We start from the raw sequence: 16756 nt of genomic DNA, 5'->3' as shown, positions 1-16756 counted from the left end.
TAGTGACCTGGAGTCCATCTCAGAAGCCCACCATGGAAAGAACCCATCCCCAAAGCTGTTCTGTGAGCCCTGCAAACTCTTGGTGGCATTCACATGCCCCAGTACTCAAACACACATCATAGATGCATAAGAATAATTTTTAAAAGACGTTTTAATGAGCTGGAAACGCAAATGGCTAAAGTCATCCCCATAGTTATTTAGACGTGTTAGCTAGGAGCTGGTGATGTGGCTTGGAGGGTGAAGGAAGGTATTGCCGCCAAGCCTGATGACCTGACTTTGAACCCTGGAGCCCACATGGTGGAAGGGGAGAACCAATTACTGCAAGTTATTTCTCTGACCTCCATGTGCGAGCCCTGGTAGCATGTCACCGGCCCGCCTTGTGCACCATAAATAAATAAAAATATAATTAGTTTATTTTCAAGAACTGAATACCAGGTTTCACACTATTGTTTGTAGGTAGAATTTGCAAATGGCTAGGACCAAGGACAATATGTAAAGACGACCAGGTTGTAGGGTGGAGGCGAAATGAGTTGTGAACTGGGAGGGAGAGACACACACCAGTGTTCCTCCTAACTCAATGGAGTCTTAAACCTGTTTTTATGACACCGAGGTTATGATAACCCAGAGCTGGTGCAAACCAGGAGAGGATGCCCAATGTACGAAAACCAGACCCCGAGAAAAGCATAAGCATCTTTGAATTATCTGAACGCGACGCTGCTAAAATCCCAACTGCCTCCACCTCCCAGCCCAGGCTGCAGGCCAAGATTAGGGCAGACGAATCGCTCTTTTAAGGGTGAAGTCCAGCTGCGCAGTCCAGCCGTGTGACCTTGCCAGGCCGGCAGACGTTTTTGGAAGAGGCTGGTGGACCATCTCAGTCGCGCCTGTCTGGGGGTGCAGCGCCTCACCCACCCTGCCTGCGGCCCATGGGCTCCGGAAGGGTGGGGTAGGGGGTGGGGGTCGTACCAGCCCCGCCCGGCCGCCGCAGGCTGCGCATCTCCGCAAGCTCCCGGCCGCGTCCTCCCCAGGCGCCGCGCCGCGCTGATTGGCTGGGCGGTGGCGGCGGCGGCGGCGGCGGCGGCGGCGGCGGCGCGAGGCGATCCGGCGCATTCTCCGGCCGGGGCTGCAGAGGCGCCTGGCGCACGGCGCGAGCGGAGCCGCGGTGCTCGCCCGGGACGCGCCAGGGGGTCGCGCGGGCGGGCGGGCTGCCGCCGCTTCGGTCGCCATGTGCGCGCAGGTCTGGCTGCTGACCGACCGGCTCATCCGCGAGGACTACCCGCAGGTGCAGATCCTGCGCGCGCTCCGGCAGCGCTGCTCCGAGCAGGACGTGCGCTTCCGGGCTGTGTTCTTGGACCAGATTGCCGTCACTGTAGTCGGCGGCCACTTAGGTGAGCGCAGCCCCGGAGGGGCGGGAGGGGCGCTGGGATCCCGTGAGCCAGCCCGCATTCAACCCACTCCGTGGTTGCCCCTCTTTGCAGCACGCTGAGGGCAACAGTCGAGAAGATGCTAAATTCACTGAGGAGACGGGTTAGTGGGGCATTCACATTCACCTGAAGCTCAAGGCGCCAGACCTCAAATTGTAGATTCTCCGTGCACAGATACCCTGTCAGGCGGGACTCAGAAATTTGAGGGATCAACCCAGAATTCACAAAATTGTTCTTAGGGCAGATGTTTGGGAAACTTTTCTATCGGTATGTGTGTACCACTGATGAATGCCTCACACTGGCAGCCTAATTATGGGAGACAGCTGAGAAAGATTGGGATCGTCTCTGGAGTTTAAGGGGCGAGAGGAGACATTTGATGATTTTCTTTAACTCGTCCTCCTTCCTAAACATGTTGAATTCTGATTTCAAAATAGTCAAGTACACACCCTTCAGACTTTACTCATCCTTTTAATGCCGGGTCCAGGGGAATTGGGGGGGTGGGGAGTAAGACATGGTTATCATCCCTGATTCCTCTCAAAGTGTTCTGTTTTCAGATATTCTTATTATTCTCAATACAAACCTGTTTTGTATAAGCAATCCATGAATTTGGAAACTCTTGTTCACTGGCTTACAAGTCTGTGTTCTCAGTAAGCCCTCGGAGGTATTCAGCTATTTAGGGGGTCCAGAGCTGAAGAGGGTTTAGCTCTCTTGGATACTTCTTGGAGTGCTATTCATATTTCATCTTTATCTAGGTGGGTAGGAGATCCATTCAGCAAGGGAAGGGATACCAAATTTTGAACAGACTACTTACAAGTGAGGTTTTGAGTACGTGTTCCTAAGTGAAATAGCTCGGTTGAACATTGTTCATCCATAAGTGTATTTAAACCTTCCATGTGTAGGATCAGATTGCATATGCTTTTTTGTTGTTGTTATTCTTGTTTTTTCAAGACAGGGTTTTTCTGCGTAGTTTGGTGCCTGTCCTGGATCTCACTCTGTAGACCAAGCTGGCCTCAAACTCACAGAGATCCACCTGGCTCTGCCTCCCAAGGGCTGGGATTAAAGGCATGCGCCACTGCTGCCCAGCCTAGATTGCATATACTTTTGCAGAAGTATGCGCAAGCATCAGACACCTCACATTTCAAAGAGGTGTGGTTAAGTGTGAAGAGTACCATCTCTCAAACCTCGATTGCTAAAACCCTCCCAACTGGTTAATGAACTACATTCCTGAACAGAGAATCTGAAGGACTGTGTTCTTCTTACAGCTTTTCCGTTACCAAGTGTCTTGGCTTTGCTTTGTGCAGATCACTTTGATTTTTATTTGGGGTTTTGTTTTGTTTTTCACATTTAATTTTACATATATGGCTATTTTGTCTCCATATATGTGTGTACCATATTCATGCAGTTTTTGCAATGGCCAGAAGAGGGCATCATATCCTCTAGGACCTGATGCTACAGACAGTTGTCAGCCACCATGTGGGTACTGAGAATCCAACCTGGGTCCTCTGGAAGAGCAGCCAGTGCTCTTAACCACTGAGCATCTCTTCAGCCCCCATCTCTTTGAATCTTGTGTCTCACATTCGAGCTGAGTTTCTTCAAGCTTGAAAAGTCCGTGCTTTGGGTTCCATAGTGATCAGTTATACTTTGGTGATCTAAATTAAGGTGCTCCAGAGATGAGTAGCTTGTTTATTTTACAGCTTGTAAAGATGTCATTTTTGAGATATGGTAATCAGATTTTCTTATCATTTGTTGGACTTTACAGGCACATCAGCAATTCAGAAAATGCTCTCTCTGTGTAACTAAAACTCCATTTTAAAGAATCAATTGTAAGAAAAGTGAAAGTTAAATCATAGTGATTCAGAAAGCATTTAAATAATTAAGTGGAATTCATGTGTGAAAATATCTGCACTCACAAACCAGTTATTTCCTTATAGCTACAAGAAAATCTATATAGCTGCTTGCCTGGTGGATGGAGAAAATGAAGACAGGCTTTTGTTGTTATTGTTGTTGCTTATATTTGGTTATTTATTTATTTATTTATTTATTTATTTATATTTTGATACAGGGTCTCACTAGGTAGCCTTGGCTGCTATGTAGACCAGGCTGACCTCAGCTCACAGAGATCCACTTGCCTCTGTCCCGAAAGTGCTGGGATTAAAGTCATGCGCCTCCACACCCGGCTCTGTGATGGTTATTTTTTGCTTCAGTGATCTACCCTAACCAACCTAGATTTGGATGGGGGTGGGGGAGGGACTCTTAGGGAAAGAGCCACGACCTTCGGGTGCCTGAAGCAGTTCTGTGGAAAGTACCCCCTTTAGACTCTGCTGGCTTAACATTGTGAAAAGCACATCTACTTTGCTTGTTTCTTTGAGAACCTGCAGATTATTCAGTAAGTGTTTATTTTCCTAAACACAAATGGTGAACAAGACCAAAATACATATAACAACTAATAACAACAGTAATAACCTAGTCACAGTAGTAGGCACTTACACATAGATGCGTGGTTTGCGCTGGGTTCTTTTTAGTTATTAACTCTCATAAACACAGTGAAGTCACAGTGCACACAGCACCAGCTGGAAATTGCAGCCGCACTCAGTGGATCATCTGGCTTTTCATGTGTTAGTCGATGCCGGCTCCCCTGTTGTCTTGTGACTCTTGGGCTTCTGCTAAATATCAGTCTGAGTTCCCATCTGGTTCCTCCCAGATGGGAGAATTTCATTCATCCCTCAAATCTAGCTCAATTCGCTGTGTCTCCTGGAGTTTTTCCCAAGCTCCCTGCCCTATTCCCATGGAGATGCTCCTCCACCTGCTACCAAACAACATCAAAGTAGCACTCATTGGATTGTACCGTGATTTAGCTGTATACAAGGCTTGTATCCCCCCCCCCATGTGTAGGATCCTTCAAATATGTGTTCCATAACCAGTACACAGTAGGCCTTCAGGTAATGTGTGTTGTCTGATTTGAAATATGAAGCTTGTACTATAAGTACACAAGGCTAGGGGATCATGATTGTGTGTGTGTGTGTGTGTGTGTGTGTGTGTGTGTGTGTGTGTGTGTGTGTTTATGATGAGCTCTTGTCTGAAGACAGGTTTACTGATGATAGTTAGGCTTTCTGACCAGCCTCAGGTCAGAATCGTTAGCTGACTCGAATAAAGAATAGTTATAAACTCATCATCCAAGAAAGAGAGTGAGCTTGACCCGGGAAAGGGGGCCTGTGAGCATTTGTCTCCGAGGAGCAGCATGATTCAGCATTCCTCCGCTTTCGGAGCTCAAGCTTTGGTGGCCATATCTGTTTATTTATTGATGCTTATGCAGCCCTAGGGGCTGGAGCGAGGGTCTTGTGCATGCTCGGCAAACGATTTCCCCTTAAGCATCTCCAGTGGTGTAGAGCACTTTCTGGGTCAGGCTCTCTTTTATCTGTGCTACTAAAAATTGAACTCAGGGCTCTATTGGTGTGCTAGATGAGCACCCTGCCACCGAGCTACATGGCTCGCCTTTTATTTTTTATTTTAAGACAACAGAATCTTGCTTTGTTTCCAATTTAGGCTGGCCTTGAATTCAAGCTCTTGCTTACCTGGACTACATGAGACCCTGTCTCAAAAAAAAAAAAAAAAAAGTGGGTGTGGGGGTGCTGATCATGGTGATCTATGCTTTTAATCCTAGCACTTGGGAAGCAGAGAGGCAGGTGAGTCAATGTGAGTTTGAGGCCAGCCTGATCTATATAATGACTTCCAGGCCAGCCAGGGCTACAAACTGAGATTCTTTTTCCAAAAGAAATAACTCAAGACTTCGCTATCAGCAAGCGATAATTCAGTTATGCTCGTTTGAGGATTGAATAGAAATGCTGAGCCTTTATTCCTACACCTCTATTATTAAATTTTAGTATATGTTTTATTCTTCTCCACAATCCAATTTCTCCATTTTACCCATTTCGTTCAGCAGGTGTTTACTGAGCAGTGTGCCAGGCAGTGTGCTGGAGATAATAGAATGGCAAATAAGAACAGACATGGCCTTCACCCTCACTAATTCATGTGTTGTTTTTTGTTGTTGTTGTTTTTTATTCTGTTACTTACTGGATATTTTTATTCTGCTGACTGTATGTAAGGCATGATTCTAGGTGCCTGAATAACAGTGCTGGAAGTCACTGCCTCTCCAGGATATTACATTCTGTATTGAGGTAGAATATAAACAAGGTAAGTAAACTACACAGAATATTTCTGAAGAGGCTAAAGAGGAAAAAAGCAGGAGGTGGAGAGTGGCTGCAATATTAGGGTGACTGGGGTGTGTAGATGTAACCAACCGTCTTATTAAATAAGAAACACAGAAACAATGTAAAAGAGAAAGCCGAGAGGTCAGAGCTCAGAGCTAAAATCTCACCCTTCCTCCTGCTGTCCCAGCTTCGCGAAAAGAGACCTACCTCCTGTCGGTTCGTATTTTTAAAGTATGTTGTTCTGCCTTCTCATTGGTTGTAAACCCAAACACATGACTGCCTCGTCACTGTCTGAATGTACAGCCCCCTAGGTCTTAAAGGCATATGTCTCCAATGCTGGCTGTATCCCTGAACGCACAGAGATCTTATGGGATTAAAGGCGTGTGCTGCCACCGCCACACTCTTGCTATGGCTCTAATAGCTCTGACCCTGAACACACAGATATCTATGGGATTAAAGGCGTGTGCCACCACCGCCACACTCTTGCTATGGCTCTAATAGCTCTGACCCCCAGACAACTTTATTTATTAACATACAATCAAATTAATATTTCAGTACAAATCAAAATAATATTTCAATACAATTAGATTATCACCACATTTCCCCTTTTCTATTTTAATAAAAAGAAAAAAAGCAAAAGGTTATGACTAACAAAAGAAAAACTATATACAAAAGTACAATAACTATATACAATATATACAAGTAATAAATACCTAAACAGGTATTTGACAAATCAGAGAAAATAATTCCATTATCTATCCTATTTTGGTAAATCCAAGATGTATCTAATGTACTTTCTATCCTAATTAATTTTCAACTATAACTAACTAATCTTCAACCATAACTAACTAATCTTCAACTCCCTCAGAGACCCAAGAAGGGAATAATAGTAGCTAACAAAAATAAAAACAGGAAGTGCATGCAAGCAACTTCCAAAAAATTTTGTGAGTTGACAGAAACAGCCAGCTGCCTGGGCAGTCACCTGAGGTTTCTCCGCAGTGTTGGGGCATCATCTTCAGCCTATAGGCTTAGTGTATCTGACAGACTCATTTGTGAAGTAGGATGTACACAAGGTCAACAGTTCAACCTCACATTGGGTGAGAGCAGTCCACGTACCAGAAACACCTGAATTCCACTAGTGTCCTGTCATGATTCAGGATTTTAAATTCTGGAAATTGTTGACAGTTTTTTAATTCAGCTGTCCATTCTTCTTGGCTGTGTATATATGGCTTCATCTCAGCATCCCCTTCTTCTCCACATCCCTCTATTAAATGCCAGTCTACTTTTGAGAGGCATGAGCTTTCAGCTGCTGTTCCATTGTACAACAGAATCCATCGGCCCTCTGCCTGTTAAGCTGCCTTCGAAGAAAAGGGCACCGTACCTTTTCCGGATGCGAAGGCCACTTCAGGGATGGGGCCATATTGTCCTGGCCTCAGAAGATGCCTTTTGATAAAGCCATAACCACACTTGTTTTGGCAAGAATCAGTAGTCCCTTGTTTCGTGATCTGTCTGTCCATTTTGTCCTGTTGATTCGAGGATACTTTGTTGTCCAGTGGCTAACTTTTGCCAGAATGAAAGTTGACTCCATATGCAGTTTCTTCAATGCCCATATTTTCTCTAAAGTAGATTGGTACTGCCAGGAGCTGACATGTCTCAAAAAAGAAAAATTTTCTAAGTTATTAAAACATTTTAAATGCCATATTCTGTAGATCTCTGAAGGGTTTGAAGATGACCTGTCTAAAACATCTCTGCTCAATTTTTAAAACATATCTAATATGACTACAAGTTCTATTGTAATGTCTAACTACTAACTTTCATTTCTTTATATCCTAATAGTTGATAATAATAGCATTCAAGGATCAGAAATTTGCATTACATTGTTAAATGGATGGAATAAATACAATTAGAAATATACATATAGCATTTTCTAACAATATCAGTTTCAAATTTGTGTACAATATAAAACAATTCAATCCAATGTAAAGTATTTAAAACTAGTAATTGTCTTTCTCTTTTCTTTCTTTTTTTTTTTTTTTTCTTTCCTTCTTTCTTTCTTTCTTTCTTTCTTTCTTTCTTTTTTTTTTTTTTTTTTTTTTTTTTTTTAAACAAGAACCTTAAATCTAATCTCCTTTGCTTAGCCTTTTTCCTAACCCTTGACAATAACTTGTAACCAACCCCCCTAAATACTGAAAATTATCCCAGACCCAGAACCCATTAAAAAGACCAAAAAACCACCTGCCCCACACCACCTCTTTGGGAATGTGGGCGTCGTATTCTTAAAATTGCTTCCTGCTGGGTATGGGCGAAGTTTTCTTTATCCTGAAAGAAAAATTTTAGGTTAATTGTCAAATTCTAGGAGAGGTAACTATATCCTTCATTATCCAGTCTGTGTATAATGCCAAAGTTGAGGGTTTATCTCAAGTCCTTATTCAAGTAGTCTTTGAGACTGGATCATCTCAGCTAGTCATCTCAAATTTGCTCTGAGCACCTTGTAGTTCAAAGCTGATCTGTGGATGATGTTTGTCAGCTTAATGATATTATTATTGTCCACGTGGAATTGTTGTTGTTGTGGGGCCCCATCTTCTTTCTGGAGACTTCAGTTGATGTTAGGCCTGGCCATGATTTCCTGCAGAAAACTGATAAGAGACTTGAACACAAAAACATATATATGCAGCTAGCCTTTTTTCTAGAATTAGTTAGTACTCTATGTGACCATTCATATCTTAACAAAGTTTAAAATGTATATATATATATATTAATCTTGTAAATTTTGATATAAAATTTATACTTTGAGAACAATTTAAAGAATCAGAATAGAATCAAAGAGTTGAGATTAGTAATAGAATAGTCCCTTAATTAATTTTGCTTTTGTCCTGTACCATAGCAGAAATGGCTCTTATTCTGGCATGATACAGGGAGTTTGCATTTTCCTTTTAACAACATGCTTGATTTTAAAGAAGGAGAGAGCCATTCTCCAACTCCAAAGTCAGCTTTAAATTTTAATTGAACTGGGACTGTTAGAAGACCAATAGTGTTAAATCTTTAGAGAAAAGCAGAAACAAACATTTAGGAAGACATAAAATTTTTTTAGATAATATATACCCATACACCATTTCACTCTGTTTCTTGGGATAGATGATTTGTCCCTTTTCTTCAGTTGTCTCATTTGTCCAGTGTTCTTCAGATTCCTTAACCTTCATTCTCCTAAAAGACAAAAACAAAAACCTTTCCCCAAGACTAATTTTGGGGATGTTCCTTTTTGGCAAGTTATTATCTGATTAAATGAAAAGGCATGTGTTATTGATACAAGTTAGTTTAAATTGGATGTTCATGCTGGTTGATGAACTATCACCTCCTCTAATTAAGAGGTCTCTCTTGTTCAAATCGAACCTTTATCAATTTTGATGGTACCCACAGCTTATCTTGTCCTGTAGAAACAAAAGCAAAACCACGTCCCCAATGTAATACATACCCTGGTTTCCATTCTGAGGTCAGCACATCCTTAAAGTATATAGGCTGATTTAATTCTGTAGTTTTTTCTATTATCCAATGTCTCTCTGCAGCTGTTGTTCCTTTCTCATTGGCATTCAGAAAATTCAAAGTTAGAAGAGCATTATGCAGTCTATTTCTGGGGGTTTTTGTTACCCATTTCTGTTTATTTAGCATATCCTTTAGAGTTCTGTTTGATCTTTCTATAACTGCTTGACCTGTAGGATTATGTGGTATGCCTGTAATATGCTTTATATTGTAATAAGCAAAAAACTGTTTCATTTTAACAGAGACATATGATGGAGCATTGTCAGTTTTGATTTGTGCAGGTATACCCATGATGGCCATAACTTCTAGCAAATGAGTGATTACAGAATCAGCTTTTTCAGAACTCAAAGCAGTTGCCCATTGAAATCCTGAATAAGTATCGATAGTGTGGTGTACATATTTCAATTTTCCAAATTCTGCAAAGTGAAACACGTCCATCTGCCAGATTTCATTTCTCTGAGTACCCTTTGGGTTACATCCTGCTGGTAATGGCGTCTGATTGTAGAAGGAACAAGTAGGACATTTCTTTATTATTTCTTTGGCTTGTTGCCAGGTTATGGAAAAATCCTTTTTTAAACCTTTACTATTAACGTGATGTTTTTTATGAAATTCTGAGGCCTCCAGCACATTTCCTATCAATAATTTATCAATCTCTTCATTGCCTTGTGCTAGAGGGCCTGGCAGACCAGTATGGGATCGAATGTGAGTTATATATAAAGGATGATTCCTTTTCCTGATTGTATCTTGTAATTGAATAAATAGTGAAGTTAATTCTGAAGCATCAGGGATAAATTCTGCAGTCTCAATATGTAACACCACTCTTTCAGCATACTGAGAGTCAGTTACTATGTTGAGAGGTTCTGAAAAATCCATTAATACCAACAGAATAGCATACAATTCTGATTTTTGCACTGAATTATACGGACTTTGAACCACTTTACTTAAATTTTCTGATTTGTAACCTGCCTTTCCTTCTTTGTTGGCATCTGTATAAAATGTACGAACTCCAGATATGGGTTTTTGCCGTACAATTCGAGGCAAGATCCATTCAGCTCTCTTTATAAGATCAATTCTATTGCTTTTGGGATATTTGCTGTTAATTTCTCCCAAAAAATTACTGCAAGCTCTTTGCCAAGGTTCACTTTCTGTCCATAATTTTTCAATGTCCTCCTTAGTTAATGGTACGACAATTTCTGCTGGGTCTATGCCTGCTAATTGACGAAGTCTCAGTTTTCCTTTGTAAATCAAGTCAGAGATTTTTTCCACATAAGTTTTTAATTTTTTATTTGGTTTATTTGGTAAAAATATCCATTCCAATATAATATCTTCCCTCTGCATTAATATTCCAGTAGGAGAACGCCTAGAAGGTAAGATAACCAAAATGCAATCCAGCTTTGGATCAATACGATTCACGTGTCCTTCATGCACTTTCTTTTCTACCAATGCTAATTCTTTCTCAGCTTCAGGTGATAATTCTCTTGGACTATTTAAGTCCTTGTCACCTTCTAAGGTTTTGAACAAATTAGTCAGTTCATCATTTTTTACCCCAACAATAGTTCGTAGATGAGAAATATCTCCAAATAATCTTTGAAAGTCATTAAGAGTCTGTAGTCTATCTCTCCGAATTTGCACCTTTTGGGGTCTAATTTTTTGTAGCTCTATTTTATATCCTAAATAATTAATAGAATCTCCTCTTTGTATCTTTTCAGGAGCAATTTGTAATCCCCAGCGAGGCAAAATTTTCTTTACTTCTTCAAACATTATTTCTAAAGTATCTGCATTTGAGTCAGCTAGTAAAATATCGTCCATATAATGATAAATTATAGATTTAGGAAATTTTTTACGTATCACTTCCAATGGCTGTTGTACAAAATATTGGCACAGAGTTGGGCTATTCAACATTCCCTGTGGGAGGACCCTCCATTGAAATCTTTTAACCGGTTGAGAATTATTATAAGTAGGCACTGTAAAAGCAAATCTTTCTTTGTCTTTTTCTTGTAAGGGTATTGAAAAGAAACAGTCTTTTAAATCAATAACTATGAGAGGCCATCCTTTTGGTAACAGAGTAGGCAAAGGCATCCCAGATTGTAGAGAACCCATTGGCTGAATTACTTTGTTAATTGCCCTAAGGTCTGTTACCATTCTCCATTTACCAGATTTCTTTTTAATAACAAATACAGGAGAATTCCAAGGGCTGGTTGATTCTTCAATATGCTGAGCATTTAACTGTTCTTCTACCAGCTCTTCTAAAGCCTGGAGTTTCTCTGTTGTTAAAGGCCATTGCTGGACCCATACAGGCTTGTCTGTTAACCATTTTAAAGGTAGAGCTGTTGGTGTCTTTGGAAGATCATCAGTTATTGTGCCCTGTTCTTGTATAATATGGATGGCTGGTGACCACTCATTAGAACAATATCTTCTAATATTTCTCTCAGTAACATGTGCTAGTTTATGATTTGTTTCTGAGATTGGAGGGATGTTAATCTGAGTATTCCATTGTTGCAACAAGTCTCGACCCCACAGGTTCATAGTTATGTTAGCCACATATGGTTTTAATTTTCCTCTCTGTCCTTCTGGACCTATACATTCGAGCCATCTTGCACTCTGTTTCACCTGAGATAATGTCCCAATTCCTAACAGTTGAACGTTTACCTCCTGAAGAGGCCAAGTTGGATGCCAAAATTCTGGTGCAATTATGGTAACGTCCGCACCTGTGTCTACCAGACCAGACAACAAAACACCATTTATTTTTATCGTTAATTTTGGTCTTTGTTCATTAATAGAAGTTTGCCAAAAAATTTTCTTTATGTTTTCTCCTGAATTTTCTATTCTCTCTGTTTCATCATTCTGACCAGCATGATTTATTCCAATAGGCATTTGGTTATTTAATCGCTCTCCAGAGCAGGCATTTCCTCTATGGCTGCCGGAAAGGTTTGAACTGGATTTGCACTGGGGGCCTGCCTGAGGCCCCTCTGGGAGTTTCCCGAAGACTGAGGCAAAGGATTACCCTGTCTGTCCTTTGTTGATCTACATTCGTTGGTCCAGTGTTTTCCCTTACCACACCTTCTGCATACTCCAGAAGGAAGGGGCATTCTGTTGCCATTGTTCCTTGAAGAAACATTGTTTCTGGAAATGACCTGTCTACAGTCCCTTTTCAAATGTCCTTGCTTTCCACATCCAAAACATCTAACACTCCTCAAACCTTTTGAAATTACTTCTCCTACCCATGTATCATCATGCTCATCAGCTTCAACATTAATTGTTTCTCTAATCCAATCTTCCATAGGTGCAGATCTTGCCCTTAATGGCCTGATTATTCTTTTGCATGCTGCATTCGAATTCTCAAAGGCCAAAGATTCAATTATTGCCTTACCAGCTTCTGAATCCGAGACCGTTCTCTTTACTGCTGAAGCCAGTCTTTGTAAAAAATCTGTAAAAGACTCTTTTGGGCCTTGCTTCACCTTTGTAAATGACTCAGATTTTTTTCCTGGTTCCTCAACTTTGTCCCATGCATTCAAGGCTGCCGTTCGACATAAAATTAGGGTTTGGACATCATATAAACATTGTGCTTGTGCTGAAGCATATTGGCCTTCGCCCATAAGCTGATCCTGGCAAACTTGTACTCCTTTATCCCTCCACTGTTTTTCTATGTTTTTAGCCTCCTCCTTAAACCAAGTCAGAAATTGAAGTCTCTGGCTGGGTTCCAGAACACCTTGTGCGAGGTCCCGCCAGTCCTGTGGTACTATCCTATTATATGTTGACCAAGTGTTTAACATTTGCTTTACATATGGGGAATGCATGCCATAAGATACTATTGCCTCCTTAAACCTTTTTAAATCCAACATTTCAATTGGAGCCCAAGTATTTTGTGTAGCCATTTGATCAGGCATCTGCTGTACGGTTACAGGATAAATTAAGGGTGACTGTGTGAAAACAGGCTTTCTTTCTGCAACCTTATGATCCCGACTTGAAACAACTTCACTGTTAATTTCTTCTGTCTGAATTTTTACAGGTTTAACAAGTTCTTCTAACGCTGTTATCCTGGCACTTAAATGGACTATCTTTTTAAATATTAAAATGTGGATTATTATAGTGATGAGGTGCATAATTCCACCAATACTAATATTATATAGTTGTTCCATTGCCAGACTGCCTAAAATTTCGAACAAAAACCAATTTTCTTCCAATGCACACATAAAACCCATTTGTTTTTTAATGTGGAAAAAAAATTCTCTTTTAGATAGTTTCCTTTAAAATATCTGATATATTATGACTTACCAAATCTGCGTAGAACAGTAGAAATCCGAGGGGATTTTCAAAGCAGCCACCTAGTGTCCCAGGTGTAAATCCAGAGAGAGAGAGAGAGAGAGAGAGAGAGAGAGAAAAGAGAGAACGCACAAGAAAGCGTAGCCGGCTAAAGCTTAAATGCAGCCACGTGTTCCCTCTTGTGCCGAGTCAAGGCTTGGGTCTGGCTTCCTTAAGCTCCGACCACGTGCGTTGGCTTTACAGGCAGGGCAGGTCTGAGTTGTTTGTAGCACCGGCTTTAGGCAAGCTGCTCACAGACCTAGGCCCGGGCTAGAAGTTGCTACCCGGACTAGGACGCCAGCAGCTTGGACTAACAAGCCGATCGCCGCCGGCCGCCGTGTGCCGCCGCTGCCGCCGCCGCCGCCGCCGCCGCCGCAGGCCGCCTGCCGCCCTTGTGGGAAAGCGGACCTGCCGCCAAGCCAAGCAGTTTTTAATGGATTCTTGTCACGTTGGGCGCCAGATGTAGATGTAACCAACCGTCTTATTAAATAAGAAACACAGAAACAATGTAAAAGAGAAAGCCGAGAGGTCAGAGCTCAGAGCTAAAATCTCACCCTTCCTCCTGCTGTCCCAGCTTCGCGAAAAGAGACCTACCTCCTGTCGGTTCGTATTTTTAAAGTATGTTGTTCTGCCTTCTCATTGGTTGTAAACCCAAACACATGACTGCCTCGTCACTGTCTGAATGTACAGCCCCCTAGGTCTTAAAGGCATATGTCTCCAATGCTGGCTGTATCCCTGAACGCACAGAGATCTTATGGGATTAAAGGCGTGTGCTGCCACCGCCACACTCTTGCTATGGCTCTAATAGCTCTGACCCTGAACACACAGATATCTATGGGATTAAAGGCGTGTGCCACCACCGCCACACTCTTGCTATGGCTCTAATAGCTCTGACCCCCAGACAACTTTATTTATTAACATACAATCAAATTAATATTTCAGTACAAATCAAAATAATATTTCAATACAATTAGATTATCACCACAGGGGTGGTCCTCACCCACAGGTGTATTCTAGTCAAGAGCTGAAGGAGGTCAGGAAATATACTATTTGGTTTTGTTTGCTTGTTTGTTTTTTGTTTTTTAAAAAAATGCTTCTTTGATGAGGGGCAAGAGCTGCATGGCCCTGTGGGTGTACGGATAAGCATTGAGAGTCCAAGTAGGAATGGCATTGGTTTAGGAACGTGGTAGTAGTAGGTTCTCTATCTAGGGTCTGTGCCCTCTCTAACCATGGGTAGCTGGCTAAGTTTACAGTACCAGACACGAATTCCCTTCTTTTGAGTGGGCCTTACATCCAATTAGAAAGCTGTTGGTTACCCCCAAGATAAAAGCAGCGCTCTTATACCCTTGGGGCTCTCTTGCCGGGCTGGTCATTGTTGTGGATCATAGGCTTTCCAGCTGGGGAGGACTATTGATTGCATTTCTCCCTTGGCAGCACACGTGTACGGCACCTTCTGATGTTGTGAGAGCTAGTCCTCAGGGAAGAGGCTTGCAAGTCAGTTCCAACTCACTCCTCCAATTCCTGGTCTGAAGTGTATGGAATCTTCAACAGTCAGGCCTTACTTTCAACTTCTGGGAGGCAACCGAGGGCAGTGGTAATAGCCTGTACTGTTTTCTGAGTCTCTTGGAGTCCCCACACCAACAATTTGAAGGGAGGTTTCCCGTATCTGACACTGGAGTTTTTGCTAATAGTCTATGGCTCTTGGGGGGGGGGGATATTATCACCCATGTGGCATAACTCCATCTGAACTATATATATTATATGTGTTTTTTAAGTGATCTTATAAAACACTGCTTCCCTATGACTTTTCCAAACATCTTTAATGTTATTTAGCTCTCTGTCCTCCCTTTCCCTCTGTATTATCCCCCCCCCCCCGCTTCCTCCCACCCCGGGAAGTGCATTATTTAGCTGTAGAGAGTAGAATCATCCAGGCAGGAAGGAGCATTGAGGAGGCCAGTGTGGAGGAACAGAGGGAGTGGGGGGCGGACATGAGAAGAGGCAGAGAGTTGGGATAGAGATGGGGGTGAGCAGCCACACGGGGCCTTGTGGGTCAGTGATGGACGTGGGGTTCACTCCAGATGAGGTTCTGGCGGAGGTGACAGCGAAAGGCTGGGCCAGTGCATGGCAGTCCCCACTGAGATCCACTGTGAGCAGGGAGCATAGTGAGAAAACAGTCTTGAAGACTTTCTTGCAAAGAGAAATTAAGGGGCGCCCACGGATGAGAGGCTTTACCTATAAAGGAATAAATTGTGGCTTGTTTATATGCTGGTACCCGTGATCCAATGGAGAGGGAGAAACTGTGTCTTTGCATCCCCCAGGGGCTAACCACAGGTAGAAAAAACAAGGGGCCAAGGATGGGCTCTGGGGACATCGCTCCTGGCCACACAGGAGCCACGTTGAGAACAGACTGGTAGTGGTGAGGGCAGAAACAGAATCCCCTAGTGGCTGTGGTTGCAGTTTGGAGGAGAAGTGACTGTTGGATTGGAATGATTTCTGGGAAGGAGATGGAAGATGATGGGTTTTGGATGGATTTGGAAGGCAGAGTTGAGATTTGTCTACTGGATCAGATATTCGAGTGTGTGTGGAAAACCAGTTAAGGAAGACTGCCTGAGCAGCTGAAAAAATAAATGTGCCATTTACTCCCACAGAAAGGATGAGTGAAGAGTGGTTTGGGAAGGTCTAAGTGTCTGAGATGTCGGGGGTGGACGGGGTGGATGGGGTGGATGGGGACTGTCAAACAAGCGGTTTCTGCTAGAGACTGGAATGCAGAAGAAAGGCCTCGCTTGGAGATACCAAAGTCGTGCACGTGTCTACGGCCATCGTTGGCTGAGGTAGACGAGAGAAGGCTTCGAGGAGAAAGCTCTGGGACACTCCATAGAGGTGCGGGGAGCGAGAGGAAGAAACCCAGGAGAGGATGGCTTCCTGGGTTGTTCAAAATGAAAGCTGTGCTCAGACCACATCAAATATTGCTGTAGATCAGGTTAAGAAAAAAAAAGGAAGGGAAATTGATTTAACTGTGGACTCTGCGCGAACCACTGTAAGGCACCTTCAGTGTGTGATAGACAACAGGGAGGGTGTAAGGATTTTCTTATAAAGGGCGAGTGAAAGTCGGGTGAGGTTCAGGAGGAAATGGGGATGGGAGGCTTCTCTTTTTAAAAGTTTATTATTATTTTTAAGTGTGTGTGTGTGTGTGTGTGTGTGTGTGTGTGTGTGTGTGTATGTACGTACAAGTGCAGGTGCATTGGATCCCATGGAACTGTAGTTACAGGTGAGCCACCCATCAGGAGT

General features: G+C 42.5%; 1 protein-coding gene across 2 annotated transcripts in view; it reads left to right on the top strand.

Moving 5' to 3' along the window:
• Nucleotides 1–16756, top strand: part of Rimkla (ribosomal modification protein rimK like family member A) — a 63758-nt gene that overhangs the window by 27369 nt on the left and 19633 nt on the right. Inside the window, exon 1 of one of the 2 annotated variants that reach the window (XM_042271794.2) lies at nt 1123–1385. The exons of the other annotated variant lie outside the window; for it this stretch is intronic. Coding sequence (XP_042127728.1) covers nt 1223–1385 — 163 coding nt within the window. The 5' untranslated portion in view covers nt 1123–1222. Of the gene's footprint in view, nt 1–1122; nt 1386–16756 lie in introns of those variants that run through there. 2 annotated transcript variants of the gene reach the window in all.

The sequence above is a fragment of the Peromyscus maniculatus genome, chromosome 2 (genome assembly GCF_049852395.1).
Source record: "Peromyscus maniculatus bairdii isolate BWxNUB_F1_BW_parent chromosome 2, HU_Pman_BW_mat_3.1, whole genome shotgun sequence".
Classification (NCBI taxonomy): domain Eukaryota; kingdom Metazoa; phylum Chordata; class Mammalia; order Rodentia; family Cricetidae; genus Peromyscus; species Peromyscus maniculatus.
Note: the sequence above shows the minus strand (reverse complement) of the source record. Positions and strands in the feature narration are given on the sequence as shown.